This window comes from Suncus etruscus, chromosome 16 (assembly GCF_024139225.1).
Source record: "Suncus etruscus isolate mSunEtr1 chromosome 16, mSunEtr1.pri.cur, whole genome shotgun sequence".
NCBI classification, from domain to species: Eukaryota; Metazoa; Chordata; class Mammalia; order Eulipotyphla; family Soricidae; genus Suncus; species Suncus etruscus.
Genome location: NC_064863.1, coordinates 86,136,676 through 86,160,758, shown reverse-complemented (window position 1 = coordinate 86,160,758; position 24,083 = coordinate 86,136,676). Strand labels below are relative to the sequence as shown.

Sequence of the window (24,083 nt, the reverse complement as noted above, 5' to 3'; positions counted from 1 at the left end):
TTGGGCAGGGGTCCTCAAACTAAGGTAGCCAAAAGCAGTCCTATAGCTTCCGTTGACGTACTGGCAAGTTTGTTAATTTAATTTTACTTGTTCTTCATTTTAAATACTGTATTTGGGGGCTGGAGAGAGAGCATGGAGGTAGGGCTTTGCCTTGCATGCAGGACAGTGGTTTGAATCCCGGCATCCCACATGATCCCCAAGCCTGCCAGGAGCGATTTTTGAGCATAGAGCCAGGAGTAACCCCTGAGTGCTGCCAGGTATGACCCAAAAACCAAAAACCAAAAAAAACAAACTATATTTGTTCCCATTTTGTTATTTTACTTCAAAGTAAGATATGTGCAGTGTGCATAGGAATTTGTTCATAGTTTTGTTTTGTTTATTAACTATAATCCGGGGGCCAGAGCAATAGAACAGTGAGCAGGGCGTTGTGTTGTACGCAGCCGATCTGGGTTTGACTTCTGGTACCCCGAGCCTGCCAGGAGAGATTTCCGAGTGTAGAGCCAGGAGTAACCCTTGAGAGCCACTCTGTGTACCCCAAAAGACAAAACAAACAATAATTTTTATTTTAAGTTGGTTTTTTTTTGTTTGTTTGTTTCTGGGCCACACCCCAGCGACACTCAGCGGTTACTCCTGGCTATGTGCTCAGAAATCATTCCTGGGTAGGGGGACTATATGGGACACCAGGAATCGAACCAGGTCCGTCCTGGATCTGCTGCATGGCAAACGCCCTACTGCTGTGCTATCACTCCAGCCCCCAAACAAACAAAAATTAATAATAAAAATAAAATAAACTATAGTCCAGCCCTGAGGGATAGTGAACTGGCCTCCTGTTTAAAAAGTTTAAGGACTGGGGCTGGAGAGATAGCATGGAGGTAAGGTGTTCACCTTTCATGCAGAAGGTCATTGGTTCAAATCCCAGCATCCCATATGGTCACTGAGCCTGCCAGGAGCAATTTCTGAGTGTGAAGCCAGGAGTGACCCCTGAGCGCTGCAGGGTGTGACCCAAAAACCAAAAATCAAGGAAAAAAAAAAAAGAATTAAAGTTGAACTATCTTGATATTTAAAAAAAAAAAAAAAGTTTAAGGACTGCTGACCTAGAGTGATTCCTGAGGGCAGCCAGGAGTAAGCCCTGAGCATTGCCAGGCGTGTTCCAAAACCAAAACAAACCAAACAAATCAAATGTGTGATCTATTGGAGGTGCTTCCAGTAGCACTCATCCATGCTGCATTTCTCAAGCAGAAAATGTCTGAAAGCCCCCCCAAGGAACAGGCAGTGAATCAGAGCAACGCTTACCACAACAGAACAGAAAATCCAGAAATACCTTCACAAAGTCAACTAAGTTTTCGGTTTTGTTTTATGTTTGATCCTGAGTCTCAAATCCAAAGACTCACACATACACGACAGGTGCTCTACCACTGAGCTGTACCATCCACTACCCACTCGGCAAAAAGGAGAAGCCAATGCAGAGAGGAGATCCTTCCAGCAAATGGCTTGGAACAACTTCGTTCGTTTCTTTTTCTTTTTTCCCCACACACAGCAGCGCTCAGACAGTGTTCAGGCTTTGCACTTCTATAGGATATCAGGGATCAAATCCAAAACAAGCAATTTATCTGCTATACTATCTCTACAGTATATCTGAGATTTTAGGCATACTAAAAGAGGTTTTAGACATGACACCAAAAAAGTATGATAAGAAGAAAACCGAACCTCTGAACTTTATTAAACTAAACTACTTTCATGAGGAAAAAAAAAGTTAAACTAAAAGAAGAGTGACTAAATGAAATTATTTACAAATGTTTTCTACAAAGAAATCATTCAGAATTATGAAGAACTCTTAAAATTCAAAATTAACTAAAAATGAAACTATTATAAGACAAAGGGGCTGGAGCAATAGTACACAGGGAATGGTAGGTTGCTTGCCTTGCAAGTGGCTGATCCAGGTTCACGCCCAGCATCCCACCAAGAACAGCCAGGAGTAACTCCTCAATGCAGAGCAAGAAGTAACCACTGAGGGCCTGAGAGAGCACAGCAGTAGGGCGTTTGCGTTTGCCTTAGACACAGAAGGACAGTGGTCCGAATCCCGGTGGTTCAAATCCCAGTGGTTCGAATCCCAGTGGTTCAAAGCCCAGCATCCCATATTATACGGTCCCCCCCGCCCCTGAGCATAGAGCAGTTCCCTGAAATTTTATTTTTGCTCCAAAACATTATACACTTTTTTATTTTTTTTATGTTTGTCTTTTTGGGCCACACCTGGTGGCGCTCAGGGGTTCCTCCTGGCTCTGTGCTCAGAAATCAATCCTGGCTCTGGGGACCATATGGGATGCCAGGGGATTGAACTCATGTCTGTCCTGGGTCAGCTGCGTGCAAGGCAAACATCCTACCTATCACTCCGACCCCCATACAAATGTTCACAGCAAATCTTAAAGATTACTGGAGCCTGGTAACAATCCTAAAGTCTAACAATGGGAACACAAATATCTTTTCATGCCTATACTGATGAACACAGTGGGACAGACTTCATGGTGAGGGGACATTCATTAACACTGGGACAGACTTAATGGTGAGGGTACATTCATGACACAGTGGGGCAGCAATAAATGGTGAGACTACATTGAGACACACACTGGAATGACACTGAGCAGTGTGTTCACTCAAGCACACAGTAGGATAGCACTTAGCGGTGAGGTTACATTCATGCACAGTGGGACAGTATTAAGTAGTGAAAAGAACCTAACACCAATCTAAGCAACAACCTGAATGAATCACAAATATACTAAGCTGAAATGAGACAGTTAGAAATATAGACCATATGACTCAATGTATGACTTCTCCAAGAGACTAAGTCACATATCATGAAAGAGAACAGGAGGCAAGCACATAGGTCAGCAGAGAGAGGCCTTTGTGAACCAGGAAGCAGCTCTACCTGCTGCCAGTGCACCCATGAATCATACATGTGTCCAAATGCAAACAGTCCATTTAAAAACATCAATTTTACTAGAAGCTAAAAATTTTAATTAGCATGCAACTAAACCGCTTAGGAAATCTTGTTGCTAATATCTGCTTAATTCAAACCATATATAAAATTAGTTATTCTATGGGGATGGAGTAGTAGTACAACAGGTAGGGCATTAACCTTGCACGTGCCAGGTTCGATCCCTGGCATCCCATATGGTTTCCAAGCCCATACTATCTATGGCAGGGGTCTCAAACTCAATTTATCTGCGGGCCGCAGGAGGCAAAGTCGGGGTGATCCTTGAGTGCAAAGTCAGTAGTAAGCCTTGAACATTGGGGGGTGTGACCCAAACAACTAAAACCAAACAAAACCAAACAAAGATTCCTCTAGGGCAGGGCCACAAAATGTCGTACAGAGGGCCGTTTGCGGCCTGTGGGCCGCAAGTTTGAGACCCCTGATCTACGGAAAGACAGAGAAATACACAAACACTAGAAGACGCATCACCAGCCTGTCCGTCAGTCTGAGTATAGACATATCATGAACTAGTCACACAACGGGAAACTGCAGGTCATGAAAAAATAACCAGCCGCTTTACCAACAACCTGCAAATATCTCAGGCATAACAGGAGGCTACCAAGTCCTGGCACAGAGACTATTTCTATAGGAGCCTCTAAAATGGGTCAAGGGGCTAAAGAGATTGAACAGCAGGAAGGACACTTGCCCTACACAGAGTGAACCTGGATTCGATCCCCACCACCCCACATAGTGCCCTGAGTACTGCTGGGCGTAGTCCCCAAAGAAAAATAAAAGAGGCAACCCCATCTGAAGGACTGACTGTACAGATAATGCCCCTGCAGTGCAGGCAAGTGGAGCAAGAAGTGAGGGAGCATCCAGGGGTAGCGGGGAAACCCACCCTCTATAGTCTCACTATGGCACAATTGACTCACATACGTCCACAGGCAAGAATCAAAGCTACATTCAGTTGTCAGGCCCATTTTATCCCACCCAGCTCAAGTCACCTCTGAGGCACAGCAGTAATTCACACAAAGAGAATCTCTGCCACCACCATTCATACGGTGGAATGGTCTTCACATAGGGAAGGTCTCCAACTACACCCTGACAACTCTCAGATTCGTCTCCTCCCTGATAAAATTTTCAGCCATGAAAAAAGGAACATACGTGACTACGAATACCCCTACAACACATTTCTCTCCAACACTGAAACCTACCCTAATGGTCTCCTTGGATAAAACTCTCAGATTCGTCTCCTCCCTGATAAAATTTTCAGCCATGAAAAAAGGAACATACGTGACTACGAATACCCCTACAACACATTTCTCTCCAACACTGAAACCTACCCTAATGGTCTCCTTGGATAAAACTCTAAGCAGGGGCCAGAGCGATGGCGCAGAGGTAGGGCATTTGCCTTGCACACAGCTGACCCAGGATGAACCGTGGTTCGATCCCCCCGGCGTCACCAGGAGTAAACCCTGAGTGTCACCGGGTGTGGCTAAAAAAAATCCAAGAAAAACCCAAAAAATACTCTAAGCATTATAAAAGCCCTATATTCCCACTTGAACCCTCCATGAGGACAAACTATGTATAATACTTGAATAACACTCGATATAATTTTGAACTATACTGAAAACAGAATTCTTATTCTGCAAAAGTCTATTTTATATATGTCTCTCAAGTTTCATTATTAAAGGGCAAAGCTCAGGGTTTAAGTCTGGCTCTGCACTCACTCCAGGTGGTGCTCAGGGAATGGTGGGATTGAGCCTGTGTCAGCTGTGTGCAAGTCAAGTGCCCTACAGCTCTTGACTGTCACATTAGAGGAAACCCCCACATCCATCATTCCAAGTGTCCTGTGTCCCGCTCCACGAGCAGAGTTCCACACAGTTGGGCCCAGACTCTTAGGAAGGGTGTGGGAGAGCAGGGCTAGATGCCACAGGCACTGTTTAACAACAGGCTTTTGCCTCTACCAGTGAAGTTCTTACACCCTGGAGCATGGTGCCAGGGCCTGAGGAGTGACATCAGGCCTGGGAACACAGTACCCAGCAGGCCATAGGCCAGGGTTCTATGGCTAAATGCTGTTAATCCCACAGCCCTTTGTGTCTTTGGTTTCTACTTCTGATTTTGTGGCTGCACAGAGCATGGCAGCTCTCAGGGGCTACTCCTGGCAGGTGTGTGCTATGGGGTGAGTTGTTTCGCGCAGTGCTGGGAGGTAAAGTGTGAAGCAACACAAAGTCTGTGCTGAGCCACAGGCTGCCTTCCCAGTCCTTTGGTCTCTTAAGAAAGGCACCTCAAGCAGACAAGCCCCCTGCCCAAGGCCAGAGAGCATTGGGCTGGCAACCTCCTGACTATCAAGACATCTCCGGGCCTGAGAGATAGCATGGAGGTAAGGCGTTTGCCTTTCATGCAGGAGGTCATCGGTTCGGTTCGAATCCCGGCGCCCCATATGGTCCCCCCCCCCCCGTGCCTGCCAGGAGCAATTTCTGAGCCTGGAGCCAGAAATAACCCCTGAGCACTGCCGGGTGTGACCCAAAAACCACAAAAAAAAAAAAAAAAAAAAGACATCTCCGATCTCTGATCACTCTGTAAGGGAGCAAATGAGGTCCTAGCAAGCAGAAATCTCTGAAAACAGACAGCCAGTTGCAATTACTTGCTGAGTTTGGGGTACCTGTTCTGCACCAGAGAAGGTGCCACCAAAGTATTCACCATCTGGAGGGAAACAATTCAGATGTTCAGATCTACTCTAAAGGGCCTGGCACTTACCTTGCACACAGCTGACCCAGGTTTGATTTCCAGCACCACACAGGGTCCCCTGAGCACCGAGCCATGTGTAAGCCCTGAGCAGCTGGGTGTGCCAAAAAAAAAAAAAATCCACCAAAACTGGGCTGGGTAAGAAGTAACACAGCGAGGAGGGCACTGCCTTCCTTGCACACAGATCATCCTGGTTTGATGTCTAGCATCCCGTTTGGTTCCCTGAGACTGTCAGGAGAGATACCTGAGCACCGAGCCAGAAGTAAGTCCTAAGCAAGGTCGGTATGGCCTGAAAACTTAGAACAGGAAAATCAAATAAAATCACAGACATCTGTTACCATATGGCCCGCGGGCCACATACTGTATTTGTATCTGTTTTGTTTCTTCATTGCAAAATGAGATCTATGCAGTGTGCATAAGAATTCGTTCCTGAGTTTTGTTTTTACTAGAGTCAGACCCTCCAACGGTGTGAGGGACAGTGAACTGACCCCCCGTTTAAAAAGTTGGAGGACCCCTGCCATAGACTATCTTCAATCCGAACCCTTGAACCAAGTCGAAAACTAAAGACCCAGGTCTCAAAGTTTCAAAGAGGGGGCTGAAGAAACGGTACAGCAGAGAAGGCACCTGCTTTGCTTCTGGCCAGAACAAGTTCATTCCGGGTCCCTCGAGCACTGCCAGGAGTCAACCCTCAGTGCAGAGCCAGGAGGAAGCTCTGAGCTTTTGGGCCATGGGGGTGTGCCCCCCGAAAAACCAACATAAATCAAAGGCGGCGAAAGAATCATTCCGAGGGCAGGCCACCATCCGGAGAAGCCCTGTCAAGTCGGCGGGTGCGGTCCTACGCCACATTTTGTTCCCCAAGTGGGATCCCGAGAAAGAGCAAGAGTCACATTTCCCCCTGTGTGCAGCCATGAATCTTGAGCTATCCGTGTCTTGGAGGGGCCGGTGAATGGTTCGGAGTGTGGCCAGCCAGGCCTGTGTGCGAGCAGAGGGGGACACGCAGGGCCCCGAGCGGGACAAAGCAGGAAGCGTGAAGCGAGGGGTGCGAGCCGCGAGCGAAGGCTGAATTCCGGGCTCCTGGCGATCCTCGCGGGGTCGGGGGGCCGGGGCCGGCGGGGTCCCGCGCGAGCGCGCCCGCGACACGGCGGCGGCGGCGGGGTCCCCGCACGCACCGGCCCAGGCCGCCCGGGCCGGGCGCCGGACGACACAGCCCGCCGAGGCCGAGGCGCGCAGGCCGTGACAGCCGAGCCGAGCCGAGCCGAGCCGAGCCGAGCCGAGCCGAGCCTGGAGCCGCGCCGCGCCGCGCGGGACCTGTCAGCCGCGCCCCGCCCGCCCCGCCCGCCCGCGCTTACCTCCGAGGAGCCTCCGGGGGCGGCGCCGCCCAAGCCCAGGGGCCCGTTGGCCGCCGCCGCGACGCCCGGGGCCGCCGGGCCCAGCCCCAGCCCCGCCGCCGCCGCCGCCCCGGCCCCGGGGCCGGCCTTGCCGCCGCCGCCGCCGCCGCCGCCGCGCTTGTTCCTGCGGCGCTTGGGCCCGCGCTTGGCGTCGGCCGGGCTCATGGCGGCGGCGCTGGGCGAGGCGAGGCGCGGCGCGGCGCGGCGCGGCGAGGCGGGAAGAGGCGGGCGCGGCGGGGCGGGGGCGGCGGCGGGCGGCGAGCTGCGGGCGCGGGGAGCGGCGAGGGAGCGCCGCCGCGGAGCCGAGCGCAGCGCAATATGGCGGACACAAGGGGCCGGAGCCCGGCTGCGTCGAGGGCGCGGGAGGCGCGAGGGGAGGGGACGGAGGGGGGAGGGAGGGGGAGGCGCGCTCCCCCGCCGCCCCCGCCCGCCCCGCCCCGCCCGCCGTTAACGTGCCCGGCGCGCGCGGGACGCCGGGACTGCGAGTCCGCGCCCGGCGCGCCGCCGTCGGGGCTCGGCGCGCGGGACTACACTTCCCAGAGGGCCGCGCGCCCGTGCCCGCCCGCCCGCCCGCCCTGCGCGGCCTGCTGGGAGTCGTAGTCGCGCGGAGGTCGCCGAGCTCGGCCTGGCGCGCGTGAGGCCTGTCGCCGTGTGCACCCCGGGCGCCCCGTCACGGGTCGCGGCCCTCGGCGCCCGCCCAGCCACAGGGACCTGCGTGACCTTGGCCCGCCGCTCGCGTGGCGGCAGGAGCGCCTGTGGCCGCTGACGCGAAGCCCGCGCCTGTTCGGGGCTGCTGGGGCCTCCTGCGGCCCTGCCCTGCCCGAAGACTTCTCGCGGCCCAGGTACCGTGGCGGCCCTACGTAGGGACAACAGCGGCCTCTGACTGAACCTGCGCCCTCTCGTAGTGTCCACTCATGTACTCTCGCTTTGGACTTCAGGGCACAGCACGAAGGGGACCTTCTACACCTTTCCCTCGGCCCGGCTGCCCTGCCTCACCGAGCACCCATCTATGCCCCTGTGGCCGAGCAAGGCTCCTGCCCCGACCCCCGGCTTAGCGATGGCCATGTCGTTGAACTTGGCAGCTTGGGTTCGTTGGCTGGCAAGCTTCGGTGGGCAGTGCTCGAGAAGGGCAGCCCACGAGGTGTGGCTGCATCCTCTTTCCCCACATACTCTACACGCCTTTGTCCTGGTATCGCGGATGGACGTCGTGGTGAGCAGGCTTCAAGACCAGCCCTGCAGGCACACACCCAGAACCAGTAGTATATGCTTGGATGAATGAGGAACGTAATGAATGCTGCCAGCTAGGCACCGACCATCTCCTACAATGCACAAACACACATGACAGAGTTCAGAGGAAGCTGGGATTCCTTCAGAATCACCCCAGATGTCAGTTGTGACTTGAAATGCTCAGGATAGTGCCAAAGGGAGAAATGTCCTGACTCCAAGGCCAGAGATCAGGGAAAATTTGCCTGAGGATATTAGCTGACCCAGTGCCTGTCATTCTTGCAGCAAAGGACTGAGCAAGACTAGTGCAGGGAAATGTACTGCTCATCCCTGTCCTGGGACCTAGAGACACCACTGGCTGGAGCAAGTCAGAAGCTGTAAACCTCAAAATGAAGTGCGGCTGCGAGTGTTCTATGGGCTCCGAAGGGAGATATGACCACAGGAACCAGATTTGGCGGGGGTGGGGGCATTCACATCCATCCCATTGATGCACAAGGCTTGCTCCTGGCTGTGCAGTCAGAAGATGAACCCCGTGCACACCATTGTTCTGGTCCCTGGGACCCAGATTTCTGAACACTCTGGTTCTTGTTCCAAAACATTCCAAGTGGGCAAGAAGGGAGCCAGGACAGCAGATGGCTTCATGGGTGGCAAGGACGTAAAACAGTGGTCTTCCCAGTCTATTTCACACTACCTTCTCCAAGGGAAAGTTCACAGGAAACAGGAGAAAAGTGATACTAATGACCCTGGAGGGCTGATGTTGTGTTATTTCAAACCACTGCTGTATCCAGATATGCTTCCCAAGAATCAGTTTTCATTTCAGGAATGTTAGGAAGGATGGGGAGGTCTCCTGACCCACCGGGCATTGGCTCACACAGAAATGACTTATGCGGACAACAAGCAGACACCCCACGCCACCCCAGGGCAAGCTGAGGTTTAAGTGTGGAAGTAGAACAGAACTCGGCTCATGACAGTTCACAACTAGCTCTGTCAAGCCACAGCCACAATGGGCCTAACTCAGAACCCTGAAATGGAAATAGTGATGCTACTAAGACAGTCTGTGGGGGTTTGGGACGGGTACCATCATATCCCAAGTCCTGTGGGATTGGCCATTGTTGGGGCACAGAGTGAGGCACAGAGCTAACCCCATGAGCCTGGAACACTGGGTGCGAGAGAGAGCAGCCTAGGTGGAAGCCTTATTTCCCTTTTTTTGTTGTTTTGGGCACACCTGGCGGGGCTCAGGGATTATTCCTGGCTCTGTGCTCAGAAATCCCTCCTGACAGGCTCAGGGACCATATGAGATGTCAGAGATTGAACTTGGCAGGCTGTGTCAAGGCAAACAACCTACCAACTTGATCTGAAACTCGCTTGGCTTAAAAGAGGAAGATGAAACTGGCGACTGGCATTGGGAGTCAGCGGACGTGCTTCATAGTTTGAGCAGAACCATGACTGTGTGAGCCAAGAAAACAAATGCTAAAACAACCCCATCCAGTTTACACTAGACTTGGGTACAAAGCATTACTGGGATTGAGACCAGGAGAGGGAAGAAGCAAATGCCTAGAGCCTGGCACATGTGTGGCCAGTTTTCCCCTCAAGACACTATCAAATTCTTGCAATGGACAGAGTAAGAAATCACACATTAAAGTCAAATAGAGATTTGGGCTATTTCCAATTAAGACAATTGGAGTTGCTAGATTGGTCAGAGTGTACAGCAGGCATGGTGCTTGCCTAGCACAAGGCTGAACTGAGATCTGTGGTTGGTGCCCTGGACCCACCCCCAAGGATCCTGGAACTTAGGAATTAGCTCTGAGAGCCTCCAGGGTCCATGAATAGATCCAGGCCACAGTTAAGAGATCAGGAATAGGGCCCAGAGAGATAGCACAGCGGCGTTTGCCTTGTAAGCAGCCGATCCAGGACCAAAGGTGGTTGGTTCGAATCCCGGTGTCCCATATGGTCTCCCGTGCCTGCCAGGAGCTATTTCTGAGCAGACAGCCAGGAGTAATCCCTGAGCATTGCGGGTGTGGCCCAAAAACCAAAAAAAAAAAAAAAAAAGATCAGGAATAATCCAGGATCGGAGTGGTGTTACAGAGCAGTAAGGTGGCACTAATCTAGGACTGACCGCGGTTCGATCCCCTGGCGGCCCATATGGTCCCCCAAGCCAGGAGCAATATCTGAACGCATAGCCAGGAGTAAACCCTTTCTTTGGTGTGGCCACAAATACAAAAAAAAAAAAAAAAAAGATCAAGAATAATCAGGGAGACCTCAACTGAGTCAGATCTGGATCAGGAATAACAAGGGATCTCTCTCCCAAATGGAGTTTGAGAACAGGAATAACCACAGAGACCTCTCCCAACCAGAGTCAAGAGGTCAGAAATAACCAGGGATAATAATCAGTAATAACCTCTCTCAACAGCTCAACCTGGTGGTCTGTAGAGATCAAATAATAGGCACTGCTGTTTGCACAGCAAAGAGAGCTCTCATCCATAATCTCTATATCTGATGTATGATCTTCCATTCTTTTTTTGTTTGTTTTGTTTTGGACACACCCATTTGATGCTCAGGGGTTAAGCGCTCAGAAATTGCCCCTGGTTTTGGGGACCATATGGGATGCCGGGGGAACAAATCGCAGTCCTTCCTTGGCTAGCGCTTGCAAGGCAGACATACCTTACCTCTAGTGCCACCTCACCGGCCCCATGATCTTCCATTTTCAATTAAAATGTCCTAAATATGTCAAGGTACAAAATCATCTGAAAATAAAAAATATAAGATGGGTTGGAGTTGGGGCCGGGCGGTGGCGCTGGAGGTAAGGTGCCTGCCTTGCCTGCGCTAGCCTAGGACGGACCGCGGTTCGATCCCCCGGCGTCCCATATGGTCCCCCAAGCCAGGAGCAACTTCTGAGCGCATAGCCAGGAGTAACCCCTGAGCGTCACAGGGTGTGGCCCAAAAACCAAAAAAAAAAAAAAAAAAACAAAAAAAAGATGGGTTGGAGTTGGGGTGGAGAAAGAGTACAATGTAGGTCACAGGGCTTTTTGCTTTGCACATGGCTGACATGGATTCATCCCCAGCACCACCTATGGTTTAGCCAAGCTCTGCCAGGAGTGATTCCTGAGTGGACAACCAGGTGTTGGGTTAACCCCCCTCAAAAAAATAATGATGGATTGAATAACAGTACAGCTGGTAGGGTGCTTCCTTTACACATGGTTCGGTCCCACAGACTCAGGAGTAAGAATGAGCACCACTGGGTGGGGCCCAAAAAGCAAAAAGACTACATACAAAAGCAAACCAAAGATGTCTCACATAGTGACTGGAATTAGACACACAATATACAACACCCAACCTACAGTCAGGGAAAAAAAGAGTAAGAACTCAAGACAGCTGAAAGCCTAATGTAGGGGTCTCAAACTCGGGGCCGTTTGCGGCCCTCTGTACAACATTTTGTGTCCCTGCCCCAGAGGAATCTTTTTTTGTTTTGTTTTGTTTTAGTTGTTTGGGTCACACCCCCCAATGTTCAAGGCTTACTACTGACTTTGCCTCCTGCGGGCCCCCAGGTAAATTGAGTTTGAGACCCCTGGCCTAAGGCAACTAGAATCTTAACACACAGGAAATGATCACAAAGCAGGTTTCCCCAGGGCCAGACAGATAGCATGGAGATAAGGTGTTTGCCTTTCATGCAGAAGGTCATCGGATCGGTGTCCCATATGGTCCCCCGTGCTTGCCAGGAGCAATTTCTGAGCATGAAGCCAGGAGTAACCCCTGAGCACTGATGGGTGAGACCCAAAAAAAAAAAAAAAAAAAAAAAAAAGGCAGGTTTCCCCCAAGTTGCTTGACACCCAATTCCAACTCTCCATGAACCTCAAATAGGACAAATACAAGTAGAACCAAAACTAAGCGTGTGATCTTCAGACTGCTAGAGAAAAAGGACCAATTCAAGCAGGTGACAGCTGACTGGCAGAAATGGGGCTAGAAAACAGGAAGGTGGGCAGAAGAGAGTCAGGATGTTAGCCTAGCATGTGGCCCACCCACGCTCAATCTCCAGCACCTGGCATGGTCCTGCAAGCCTTACCAGGAGATCCCTGAACATAACAAAGTAAGCTCTGAGCATGCCAAGTGTGGCCCAAAAACCAGGGAAAGGAAAAAAGGTGGGGGGGGGGGATTGAAGACACTGCAACCCAACTTCACCATCTTAATGTTTTATTTCATACAATGAACTACAAACCCGTAGTCAAAGAAAGAAAATGGAGGTCTGAGTCCGGTGTAGTTTGGATTTGCTACTGGCCACAGCATGCACAGCAGACAGCCACACTGCCTTGTTCAGTCCAGTCAAAACTGTCTGGGTGAAGGTGCTTGGTGACACTTATCATAGTGCATTTGTGTGGCTTCAGGGCAGGCTACGGCTGGAGAGAGCATAGTAGCACCCCATATGGTCCCCAAGCTTGCCAGGAGTCATCTGAGTTGCAGTCAGAAGCAAGCACCCCCCAAAAAACAACTATCAGTGGCAGGCTAAAATTTAAGAATGAACTGGGAAGGGCTGGAGACAGTACAGTGGGTAGGGTGCCTGCCTTGCACATCGCTGGCTGGCCCAAATTCAATTTCCAGCACCATGTAAGATCCCTCAAGCCAGCCAGCACTTATCTTTGAATGCAGAGCCACGAGAAAGCCCTGAGCATCACCACTGTGCTCCCAAAACCAACAAAACATCCAATAGCTATGTGAACAAAAATTGCACCGAGAGGCATATAGAATGTTCTCTCAGCTATTAGCAGCAAAAACATCTAAATGGTCAAAACCAAAGATAAATATGTGAAAGCAGTATTTTGGAGTGAGAATGGGGTGCACTGGAACAATCCAGAAGAGGGGAAAGACGCAGTCTTGGGACAATGGGGAGTGGCTGTTAATCAGTCAAATACATTTAAAGCTTTTCTGTTAAACCATAAATCTCCAATGAACCATGAGCATGATGTAGTAATAAATATGATACAGCAATAAACAAACTGTGACAGAAAGAAATTTCACAAACTTTCTGAGCAAAGTAAACTAAGATCAAATACTGGGCACAGGTATTCCATCCATTCAAATTCAAAAACAGACTAATGTCATTGGGGCTGTGTTTAACTGAACTAAAACTATACTCAAAAAATAGCAACTGTCTTCGATAAGAGGTGGGGCCAGGCCAGTGTCCTACTTGAAAAGGGTTCACTGTGGAGGGGTCAGCCCGCCTGTATCCTCTCTAAGCATCTGATGTCAGATTCAGTGAGGGGTCGGGTCCTCTGATTGCTTCTTCACAATAATCCAGATAACACAGTGGCCCCAACAGGCCTGAGAGACAGGACTGCCGGGAGGATGCCTGCCTCGTAAAGGGCCCATTGATTGAATCCTCGGCAGGAATAACATCTGATTATTGCTAGATCTGGATGTGACCCAAAAAGATAAAGAAAAAAACCAAAATATCCTTAACAGAAATAACAGTTCACAAGACTATTGTAGGGTCTGTTATCCACTCACTGCAAGGGACTGCTTTTACTCAGAAAAAAAAAAAAAAACAGGATTAAAACGGGAATGGAAAACAAAAAAAAAAAAAGACAGGGTAATGGGGTCGATAGCAGATCAACGGGCTCTGCATGTGGAAATGCCAGTCTACAGAAACCAGGTTCTTAAATAAGGTTTTTGGCAAGGATACCGAAACAGTACATATACACACGCGAGCGCACATACACCTTAAATGTCCACATAGCCATAAGTCCCCGTTGAAAAGTTCTGAAAAGGTGGACCGGAGTCCAGTATTGGCCTTGCTTACCTGGTTTGATCTCCAGCACTACATAAGGTCCCTGGAACAAGCCAGCAGTGACCCCTGTGTGTAGTCAGGAGTAAGCCCTGAGGCACTGCTGGGTATGGCCCCTCCAAAATAAGTTCAGGAGAGGATCCAGCAGGAGGCTGAGGAATCAGAAAGGTCTTGTCAAGGGTCTGGTCTGTGTATCACAGAGCGGGTTATATGGGAGTTCTGGAGACATCCCTCCACGAAAATAGTTCACAGAAAATGAAAGCGTACCCACTGGGTGGTGGCCCATGACTCCTCCCTCTCCTCTCCGAGATGAGTGTGTGCCTGCCTGGCCAAGTCTCGTCTGCAATACTGCCAGCTCCAAGGGCCCTAAAGTGAATCTGCTGGCACACACAAGCCCCCTCCCTCACTACACCTCTCCTCTGCCACTGCCTCTGCTGAGCCAACAAGAGGTCATGAATGGAAACCCCAAAGTAACCTTGTGAGACACCAGCACTGAGGGAGCAGGACCACCACCTGCACTCACTCCCTTTCCTAGGGCCAGATTTTTGCACAGGAAAGGGGTGCAGAGCCACCTGCGACCACACCTACAAGGCAACAGTACAGGGATGTCCGAGGTACGCAGGAAGACACAAGCTGCTGGTTCAGACCAAAAGGTTTATTTCTAACATTAGTAGGAATCTAAAAGAAATGAAATTACACAGTGCAGTTTAAATGGAACACAGAAAGACTTAACTATGTACACGGAGGGGGACAGGGGCTTTTCCTCTTCAAACATTTCCTATTCTGGGTTCCAAAGAGTAGAAAGTATCTTCACTAATTTAAGTTAGTAGGAAACTACACAACTTTTACCATCAGCCATTTGTCAGCATAAATGGGGATTTTGGCGGCACAGCTGTTTTGGCTCCCGAAGTCGGGCACATGAAAACCTACCAGCGCGTGCCCAAGCTGGGAAGACGCTGGTGAGGGCCTGCGGAGAGCAATGGCATCTGCCACCGTGCCACAGCTCCAAGCAGGAACTACCTGCGTTCAGGCAACGGGACAGAGCTGCACGCTGGGGAGTCTGGAAGAAGCAACTTCCAGACCTTCCTCCAGCCTGTCAGTCTAAAGCGCCAGCGCTGTGCCTTCAGGGCCAACTGAAGGTGGGTTATTGCTAGCAAAGCCGGAGACAGCCCTGCACCACCACAGCTCCCAGGAAGACTCCGGGCTTGGGGAAGTCTCGGGCAAAACAGAAGGCGGTAGCCCTGCCTGGCTGTCTCCTTGCCCCGAGTGCCAACCTCTCACCTCCTTGCTCCCACATCTGGTTCCAGCGGTGGGAGTGAACTCAGGCCACAGTTAAGGCCATTTTGACTGACACCACGTCCCAGAAGATATCAGGCTGCTGGAGCCAAAAGGAGAGGACAGAGGGAGAATGCGAGCCCATATTGTGAGAACACCCCTCCCAGAGCCAAGAAACAGCGTGCTGGGGCATTCCTGAGAGCAGGTGGCAGACAGGATAGGATGGCTACAGGGGGCCCAGACAGCTTCAGTGCACAATATCCCCCTGCTCTGTGGTCACGCAAGGGGAAGGGGGAGCCATGCTCCCTACAATGTCCAGAGTCTGCCTTAGTCACTGTTCTGGGCACACCTGTGTGCACGAAGCCAAGACAGAGCTGAGTTGGCACTGCCAGGTCAACGCCAGAAGAGCTCCTGGGTGGGAGAGGCCCTGGCGCACACGTGGTTCTCCATGCGCCTGGAACCACTCTCCTTGGAGCCTATCCTGACACCAAGTCACAGGAGCATGAAGAGGGACAGTGCTGAAGCTGGCCAGAGGACCCAGCTCAGCTCCAGCATCGGACTGGAAGAAAGGGGGTCCAAGGGTGGGAAGTGGGGCAGGTCCCACGAACCAGGCCACCTCCGTGGGGTCCTGTGTGGCTCAGCCTGAGGGCGAAGTCAGCTGTATCCCATGTAGCCACATGGCTCATATATAAATGGGGTGGTAGCGTTTGTGACTGATCTTTTTCCGGCAGGTTGGGCAAGTGTTGGCATTCTTCAGGGAGTCACGGAGGCACTGGCTGCAGAAGACATGGCCGCACTCTGTGGAGACGATGAGGCGTCCATTCTGCACGATCTGGAAAACAGGACCTGCTGAGCTACGACCACACCATCAGCCTGGGCGTGGCCCACTGGGACAAGGTAACCCAAACCTTACCTCAGAGTACCCGTCCATGCAGATCGGACAGCTGACCGTCCCAGATGGCCTGAAAGCACAGGGTTCCGTGTCAAGGTCTAATGCCAGACTCAACAGCCAGAGTGGGGCCCAGCCCATCAATGGTGCTCTGGTGCAAGTCCCCCCAGAGTCCAGAAGTAAGGGAACAAGACCGCAGCAGAAGACGCCAGTACCTGAGCCCAGTCGCTGTGTCATCCCGGGTGCTCCGGGGAGTCTGCATGGTGACATACACATCTTTGTCCCTGGACAGGTCCTCGTCATCACTGCTCACCACGCAACTGTCTGTCTGGTCTTGGCGTGGTCTCCGCCCGGTCCTCTGGGGCAGTCTCCTCTCTAAGAAGGAAGCCACACTCAGGCCCAGGACACCCCACACACACTGATCTTCCCCCATCCCAATGCTGCATGCACCCATGGAAAGGCCCTGCTTCATGCTGGAGGTGGGGCATCCTCAGTTTCAGGGCTCTGCCTCCGGTTCCATCCAACCCGGCTCTGCACCCCCCCCCCCCCGCCCCACATGGGCCCTGCATCCCCAGGAGGAAGGCCAGGACACTTACCGTCCACAATCTAGAAGAAAAGAGATGAGAGAGAAAAGCTCAGTCAGTTTGATCACAGTACATTTCCCCTGGTGTACTCCGCCCCTCCCAGGAGAGTGTCTGGGGGTTAACGCTGTGCTTGGAAAGCTGTTGGCCCTCCCCAGACAGGAACTCTTATGCTCAGGACCACGAAGACATGGGTGGACCAGGGACCACTGGTGACCTGCTCCAGGCCAGGAACACAGGCAGTGAATGCAGACAGGGAAGGTGATCCCCAGGAGTCACCTATGGTGCTAATGGCAGCTCAAAGGGCACAGCTAAAACCAGCCCAGCAGTTGGGGGAGCAGGGACCGGAGTAGACTATGCTAAGCCTGGGGCCCAGTAGTGACAGACCTATCCTCTTTAGCAGAGCCCTGTGGCCTCGCCCTCACAGAACAGGTACTGATCCCCCTCCCATTCTCTCTTGCTGCAGACCACTGGGCTCCCAAGGAACTGTGTGCAGGGCTGAGCCCCTCAAGACCTTTCTGCTTAAGAACACATTCACCCCCTCAGCCAGTGGCTGGACCCATAAGAATCCCAGACCCCGCCCCCATAGGGGCCAGTCAGCCCAGAAAGGCCTTTTAAAGGGGTTCAGCCATGTGGGGTTGGCTCTATCTGGCATATGAGGGAGAAAATCCTCCAGTCCAGCACTGGTGAGGCACCCCATGGAACTGGTCCGAAGCACCACCGGAGATGGCCCACAGAAAAAAAGAGAAGCAGCAGCTAACTTAAGTTAAAGAGATGATGACTAAAGTGAACATAAGAGAGAAGAACCAAAAGCTAAAAGCTATTCACTGGAGAATATAATAAAGTTAAGCGGCCCCAGTCAAGAAAGGCAGAAAACACACATCAGTGTGAAGCTATCTGAGGCCCAGGCGACAGCACAGTGGGGAGGGTGCTGACCTCACACACAACCAGCCCGGACATGACATCCCATAGGGTCCCCTGAGCACCACTGGCAGTGAGCCAGTAAGTACATAGTGACAAGTAAGCCCTGAGCACTGCTACATGTGGCTTCAAGAAATGTTTAACAGGGGCCGGAGAAAACAGCGCAGCCGTAAGGCATTTGCCTTGCATGCAGCTGATTCGAACAGATGGTGGTTCGAATCCTGCATCCCATATGGTCTGCCAGGAGCAACTTCTGAGTGCAGAGCCAGGAGAAACCCAAGTGCTGCCAGGTGTGACCCAAACAAAACAAAACAAAACAAAAATGTTTAAAACCACATACACATACACATATACTTTTTTTTTTTTTTGGTGGGGCTCAGGGGTTATTCCTGGCTCAGAAATCCCTCCTGGTAGATTCAGAGAACCATATGGGATGTCAGCAATCAAACTTGGATCCGTGCCAGGTTGGCCACGTACAGGCATATGCCCTACCACTATGTATCACTCTGCCCCCAATATACATATATTTTTTAAGTGAAAACAAAAAAAAAAGGTGAAGCTACAGATTCAAACTATAGCTGTCTGATTCTCAGTGACAGAATGTCACATCGCTGCAGACACCTTCACTACAGGGTTGGACTTAACACTGAAGAAAGAAACAATCCCAATCTCTAATCTCCTGGAGGGCAGGAAAAAGATGCCTAGCAGATTTGACAATGTGCAGCCACAAACCTACAGCCCTGCTGGCTACACTCATGGAATCTAGCAGCATATTCAGACAGTGTCACAATCACCATGTAACCCCCAGATCAGGTGTGACCCCAAAACAAAGAAACAAAGCCAAAAATTTCTGTATCAGGCTTCCGCAGGGCCCCCTCCCACAAACCCATAGCAACTTGTCAGAAAGCTCCTAGTCCATCTGAGAGCCAAGCACTCAGCCATGACCCAGTCCAATATTGGGCAAAAATAGCCATCTTTGGGGCCGGAGAGGTGGCGCTAGAGGGTAAGGTGTCTGCCTTGCCTGCGCTAGCCTAGGACGGATGGCGGTTTGATCCCTATGGCATCCCATAGGGTCCCCCAAGCCAGGAGCAGTTTCTGAGCATATAACCAGGAGTAACCCCTGAGCATCACCAGGTGTGGCCCAAAAACACAAAAACAAACAAAATAGCTATCTCTGCACTATGGGTATATGTGGGGACACAGCACAGGATAGGGAAGCTGACAGCAGCACCAACATAGCCCTAAGACTCCCAGGACTTGGCCAGCCTCTACTCCCTTCCCCCGAATTTTGCAGCTTCTCTGGACATCTCTTGGTGCAGGGTAACTAACAATCAGGTTAACACCAGTTCTCAGCCCAGGGTGAAGCAGCGACCAGCCCCACCCAGCCTCTACACAGCCTGCTTCCTGCATTGCCCAGTCCCAGAGGAATGAAAATGGACTGCATACTTGACTAGACTCCTAACAATCTGCCCATCCTGGGGTCACATCACTGCAGGAGCCCAGGTAGGCATCCTAACATGGGCCTTACATTTCCTGGGCCCTTTCACAACACCCCATGAACCAACAACACTCAGTGGGGGAGCTACAAGAAGGCCCCATGCCTGTACACAAAAGAGCAGAGCCCAGGAATGACTGACAGAACTGCAGCCCCACAACTTACCACAATAGAGTCGTTGCGAGTCAGGTCCACCACCACCGGCTCCAGGGACTCGCAGGTCAGGTCCACGATCTCATCTCCAGCTTCCAAACAAAATATTGGAACAAGCATTGGGAGGGAGAGGAGGGAAGGCCCGGGGTAAGGGCTCCCCGAAAGGACAGGGCTGTCATGTGTCATGAGGGGACGGGTGGAAGGTGGAGAGGTGAGAGGCTCCCAAAACACAGACCTGTTCCAGGTGGGGAAGGCTGAGAGAGGGGAGGTTCCCCTAAAAAAGGCCTATCATGAGAGGTCAGCCTCAAGCACAGGCACTGAGAGGCACAGGAATGGCCTCTGGAAAAGGTAAGTCCTCGCATGCCCCACATTGGGCTGTACCTGAGCAGCAGTTTCCTCCCCTCACTCCTCACACCTGGTCACCCCTGAGCAACAATTTACTTTTCCCAAGCGTTTAACAGGAAACACTTATAGGCCCAGAGCCCCAACCATGGGGCACACTGTGGCTACACCTTCAGGGACAAGAGACAGGGAGGTAAGGATTCACATCACCTCATGAGCACTGAGGCTGTGGGGTGGGACCTACAGGACTCAGTCTATTCGAACCCACTCTTCCTCTTGCCACTTCACAGGAATGAAACCTTCCCAGCCAACGTCCTGAGTGGCCCTTGGCTCTTGGTCAAGAGGGAACAGGAGTCCCAGCTTGATGCCGGCTACAAAGCCAAAGCCTAGGAGCACTGGTGGGTTGCCCCCTTCTGAAGGGGTCCCCACAGGATGAGAGTCCATTCTCACAGTGCTGAGAATTCCCTGCTCTGAAGCAAGCAACAATCCCCAACCCAGGGCTCCTGCACTTTCTTTTTTTGTTTTTGTTTTTTTTGGGGGTCACACCTGGCAGCACACAGGGTCTACTCCTGGCTCTATGCTCAGAAATCTCCCCCGGCAGGCTCGGGGGACCATTTGGGATGCTGGGATTCAAACCGTCCTTCTGCATGCAAGGCAAACACCCTGCCACTATGCTATCTCTCCAGCCCCACCCACACTTTCTTTTTTTTTTTTTTTTTTTTTTTGGGTCACACCCGGCAGCGCTCAGGGGTTTTTCCTGGCTCCAGGCTCAGAAATTGCTCCTGGCAGGCACGGGGGACCATATGGGGCGCCGGGATTCGAACCGATGACCTCCTGCATGAAAGGCAAACGCCTTACCTCCATGCTATCTCTCCGGCCCCCCCACCCACACTTTCAAAATGGCTCGGCGTGTCAGGAATGCCAAGGTCTCCGGCAGAACAGACTGAACAAGAGACTGCCAACAGAGAAAGGTGGGCCAGGCAGTCCCAAACCTGCAGCCAATCCAGCGATTGTGGCCTACAGAGGCTTCAAGAAGTAGGGGGCAGGTCCAGGTTATCTGATCTAATATGAGCCTGAATCTTGATGACAACGGCCACCTGGGTTCACCCAACCCAAACTGAAGTCACTGTTACAGGGACCAAATAACAGTCTGAAACCGACTGTGAGGCCTCCACAGTGCCCAGGCAGTACTCACTCTGCTGGGAGACTGGGAGGCCAGTGGGCCAGGCTCAAAAATCCCACACCCTGTCACCTAATGGCCCCGATCCAGGACCCTGGGATGGAATAGTTTAAGCTCAAGGGGAGGTAGCTGAGCTACCTGAGGTGAGCAAACAGCTCAACAAAGCCCAAAGAAAGTTGGTAGTATGAGCACTGGTGGGTTCCAGCACCTGGACCCTCTCTCCCTCTCGAGAGGAACCTGGGTTAGCCCTCCCCCGTTGTGTGGCACCTGCAGTCTCAATGCTCTCCACCAGCTCTACGGACTCGGCTTCCAAGGCCATCTCAGGGACGGAGGCAGCTTCCCGAGCTCGCTTCTGAGCTTGTCTAGAACTCACTGTTCCACCACGGCGCTTCCTCTGGGGGAAAAAACAGTCACATGAGTGCAGCCCTGCGACCCAAGCAAGAGGAACAAAACTAATGCTCACGGCTTGAAGGGACAGAGTGGGCACTCAGGGCGCCTCTCTGAGGCACAGGCTCAGTTCAGAGCCCAGAATCCCAGTCTGACCTTGGGGCCCCCCCAGCTATTTCCATAAAGGCACCCAGAGCGACAGGAATGTTGAGCACCACAGCCGGAGCATGCACTAACAATGCTCCCCCCGACAGGCATTCCTGAAAGCAACTCCATGACAAGAAGGGGGAAGGGGGATGCTGGGCTAAGAGATCCCGGACGTGGGGAACACACACTGAGTAACAACATGGGACACAAGCCAGGAGACCATTCCTCAAGGAACAGCTCCCACTGCAGATGAGGGACCAAGTGGGCCAAGCAGGGCAGGCCCACAAGCCCACAGCACACACTTACGGTACTCATGGTGCTGGGATTCAGCCACAAAAAAAAGGGGGGGGGGAGCACTCTGGGTCTGCAGGAAGCTCCTCAACCTCGCAGGCACTGCCAGGGCATCCTCCGGGCAGTCGGTTGGGCAGCCTAACACGATCAGTCCCAACGAGTCCTGTAACACAACATGGAACCCAACATGTTGGGTTTGAATCCAGCCCCACAGCCCAGGAACGACTACCTGCGGACTCTGCCCAGGGCCTCTGGCTCTCCCACATCAGTCACCCCGTGTCCAGTGAGTGATGGGAAGGGCAGGGCTGGGCCTTCTGCCAGGCATGCTGCCGGCACTGAAGATGCAATGAGGTTCTCGAGAAACGGGAGGCGCAGCTGTGTCCCCAGCCCAGGCCCAAGCGATTCTGCAGCCACCATCCATGCACTGATGCCTCGAGGGACTAGGGCCAGGAACGCTGCTCCAGAGCATCCTGTCTTGTTCCTATCTTCACTGCAGTTATAGCCGGACCCTCTGTCTACACTATAGCTATGCGGACTGCTGCCAGTGAGCACGCATGTGCATACACACGTACGACCACCCAAGCCCAATGGGCTGCCATGGGAATAATTGCTCATGAATGCTCACAGCCACACCCCAAGCCCCGGGACAGCAGCCTGCTCAAGTCTGTGATGACCACCACTCTTTCCCTCACAGGGCAGTACTTGTCCAGGAAACAGGTGTGATGAGCAGCCTGGCCACAGGGCCCAGCTGGGAAGGAGGACCCAGCCCTGGGAAGAAGAGTTCAGGGAGGAAGGGAGGCAGGGAGGGAGGGAGGGAGGGGGGAGGGAGGGAAGGAGGGAGGGAGGGAGGGAGAGAGAGGGAGGTGCAGGGCCCAAATGGGAAGGAGGGTTCAGATCCACTGCATTTGTTTCCTGAAGGGGCAGGAGTCAGAGGACTGAGCAGTAGCTTAATGGAGTCACAGCCGCAAAGAAAAGCGCAAGGGCGACGACAGGGGACCAGCCTCCCACACATGCACACTGGAAGTCGCAACCAACAACAAGAGGGAGATGGGCTTCTGCATTTGTTCAGAAAGTGGTACCAGGCTGGAAGTGGCATTCCTGAGATTGGGGGAGGGACTTCAGGGCAGGACACTGAAGACCAGCCCCGTGGAAGATTACAGTGAACAGTAATTCAGACAACATGTCCCCTGGGTGCAGCAGCTTCAGAATTTTCTGAAAGAATGTTCTAGGCTAGCACTGTGAGGGTGTCATCAGAGGACAGGCAGCAAAACTGCGACTTCCTAGGCTTCCAGACACCATGACCCAGCTGGAGAGGACAGAAGGGTCTGAAGAGGTGCCAGGCACACGGAGTATTCAGGAGCCAGAAGGAGAAGGGCTGAAGGCTGGCCGCGGAGCCCAAGAAGGAAAAGCCAGGCCAGCAAGCAACACCCTGTATGGAGCTGGCCCTGAGGGGATGCCTCACAGCATCAACAACAGCCCAAAGGGAGGAAGAAAGGGCAGAAGGGGTAGGGGTGAGGTGGCAGAAGCAGTTTAGATTGTTCTAGGCAGGAGCTGTGCTTCCACCGGGAACCCTGGTAACCCCTGTAGGCCGCAGCACCCCTGAAGATACCACACGTGTTAAAATGTGGCCTCAGACACAAAGACTGGGTTCAAAGGAGCCATGCAGAGGTGGCTCCAGGTCAGGAGCACTGCCCAGTTATTTGCCAATAATGTCGCAACCCCCCAGGCTAGTGGCAAACTACCTGCACATCCAATGCCCTCTCAGCAGCCCCCGCACACCACCACTCATTTCAAAACAGACCTGAGTGGCACCATGACCCCATCCATCAACCAGGACCACCTGGATCCTCCTGCCTGGTCCCAGGACTAGCTCTCCAAGCCTTGGCTATGGGGACAAACACCCCGACTGCAGGGTCCTGAAAGTAAGGATCAATACCCAGGGCATAGGCAGGTCAAATGCCTGAGGTCCCCCACAGCAGGGTCCAGGAAACTAAACAGACAGGCTTGGCACATGGCACAAAGCAGGAAGACACTCCTTCTAGACCAAACCTCAGGTTCTTGTCAAAGGGGGGAGGGAGGGAGAGGGAGATGGGGAAAGATAGGGAGATGGGGGGGAGGAAGAGAGAGAGAGAGAAGAGAGAGAGAGAAGAGAGAGAGAGAGGAGAGAGGAGAGAGAGAGGAGAGAGAGGAGAGAGAGAGAGGAGAGAGAGAGAGAGAGAGAGAGAGAGAGAGAGAGAGAGAGAGAGAGAGAGAGAGAGAGAGAGAGAGAGAGAGAGAGAAAAGCAGCAGCAGGAAAGGCACTTGCCTGCACATGACCC

At 52.3% G+C, this 24,083-nt stretch overlaps 1 protein-coding gene across 2 annotated transcripts; it reads right to left on the bottom strand.

The window, feature by feature from the left end:
* Nucleotides 1-15,701: 15,701 nt before the first annotated feature.
* On the bottom strand, nt 15,702-21,789 carry RNF4 (ring finger protein 4). Of its 2 annotated transcripts, XM_049789750.1 has the most exons (7): nt 21,781-21,789; nt 21,208-21,334; nt 19,431-19,510; nt 16,865-16,874; nt 16,484-16,643; nt 16,293-16,341; nt 15,702-16,211 (listed from the first exon to the last, which is right to left on the bottom strand). In XM_049789750.1, the coding sequence occupies exons 1-7, from the start codon at nt 21,787-21,789 to the stop codon at nt 16,062-16,064; spliced, it is 585 nt and encodes a 194-aa protein (XP_049645707.1). In that variant the 3' UTR covers nt 15,702-16,061. The 2 variants fall into 2 exon arrangements, with proteins under 2 accessions (XP_049645707.1, XP_049645708.1); XM_049789751.1 differs by lacking the exons at nt 16,484-16,643; nt 16,865-16,874 and having other exon boundaries at nt 16,133-16,211; nt 16,293-16,316; nt 19,396-19,510.
* Nucleotides 21,790-24,083: the final 2,294 nt, after the last annotated feature.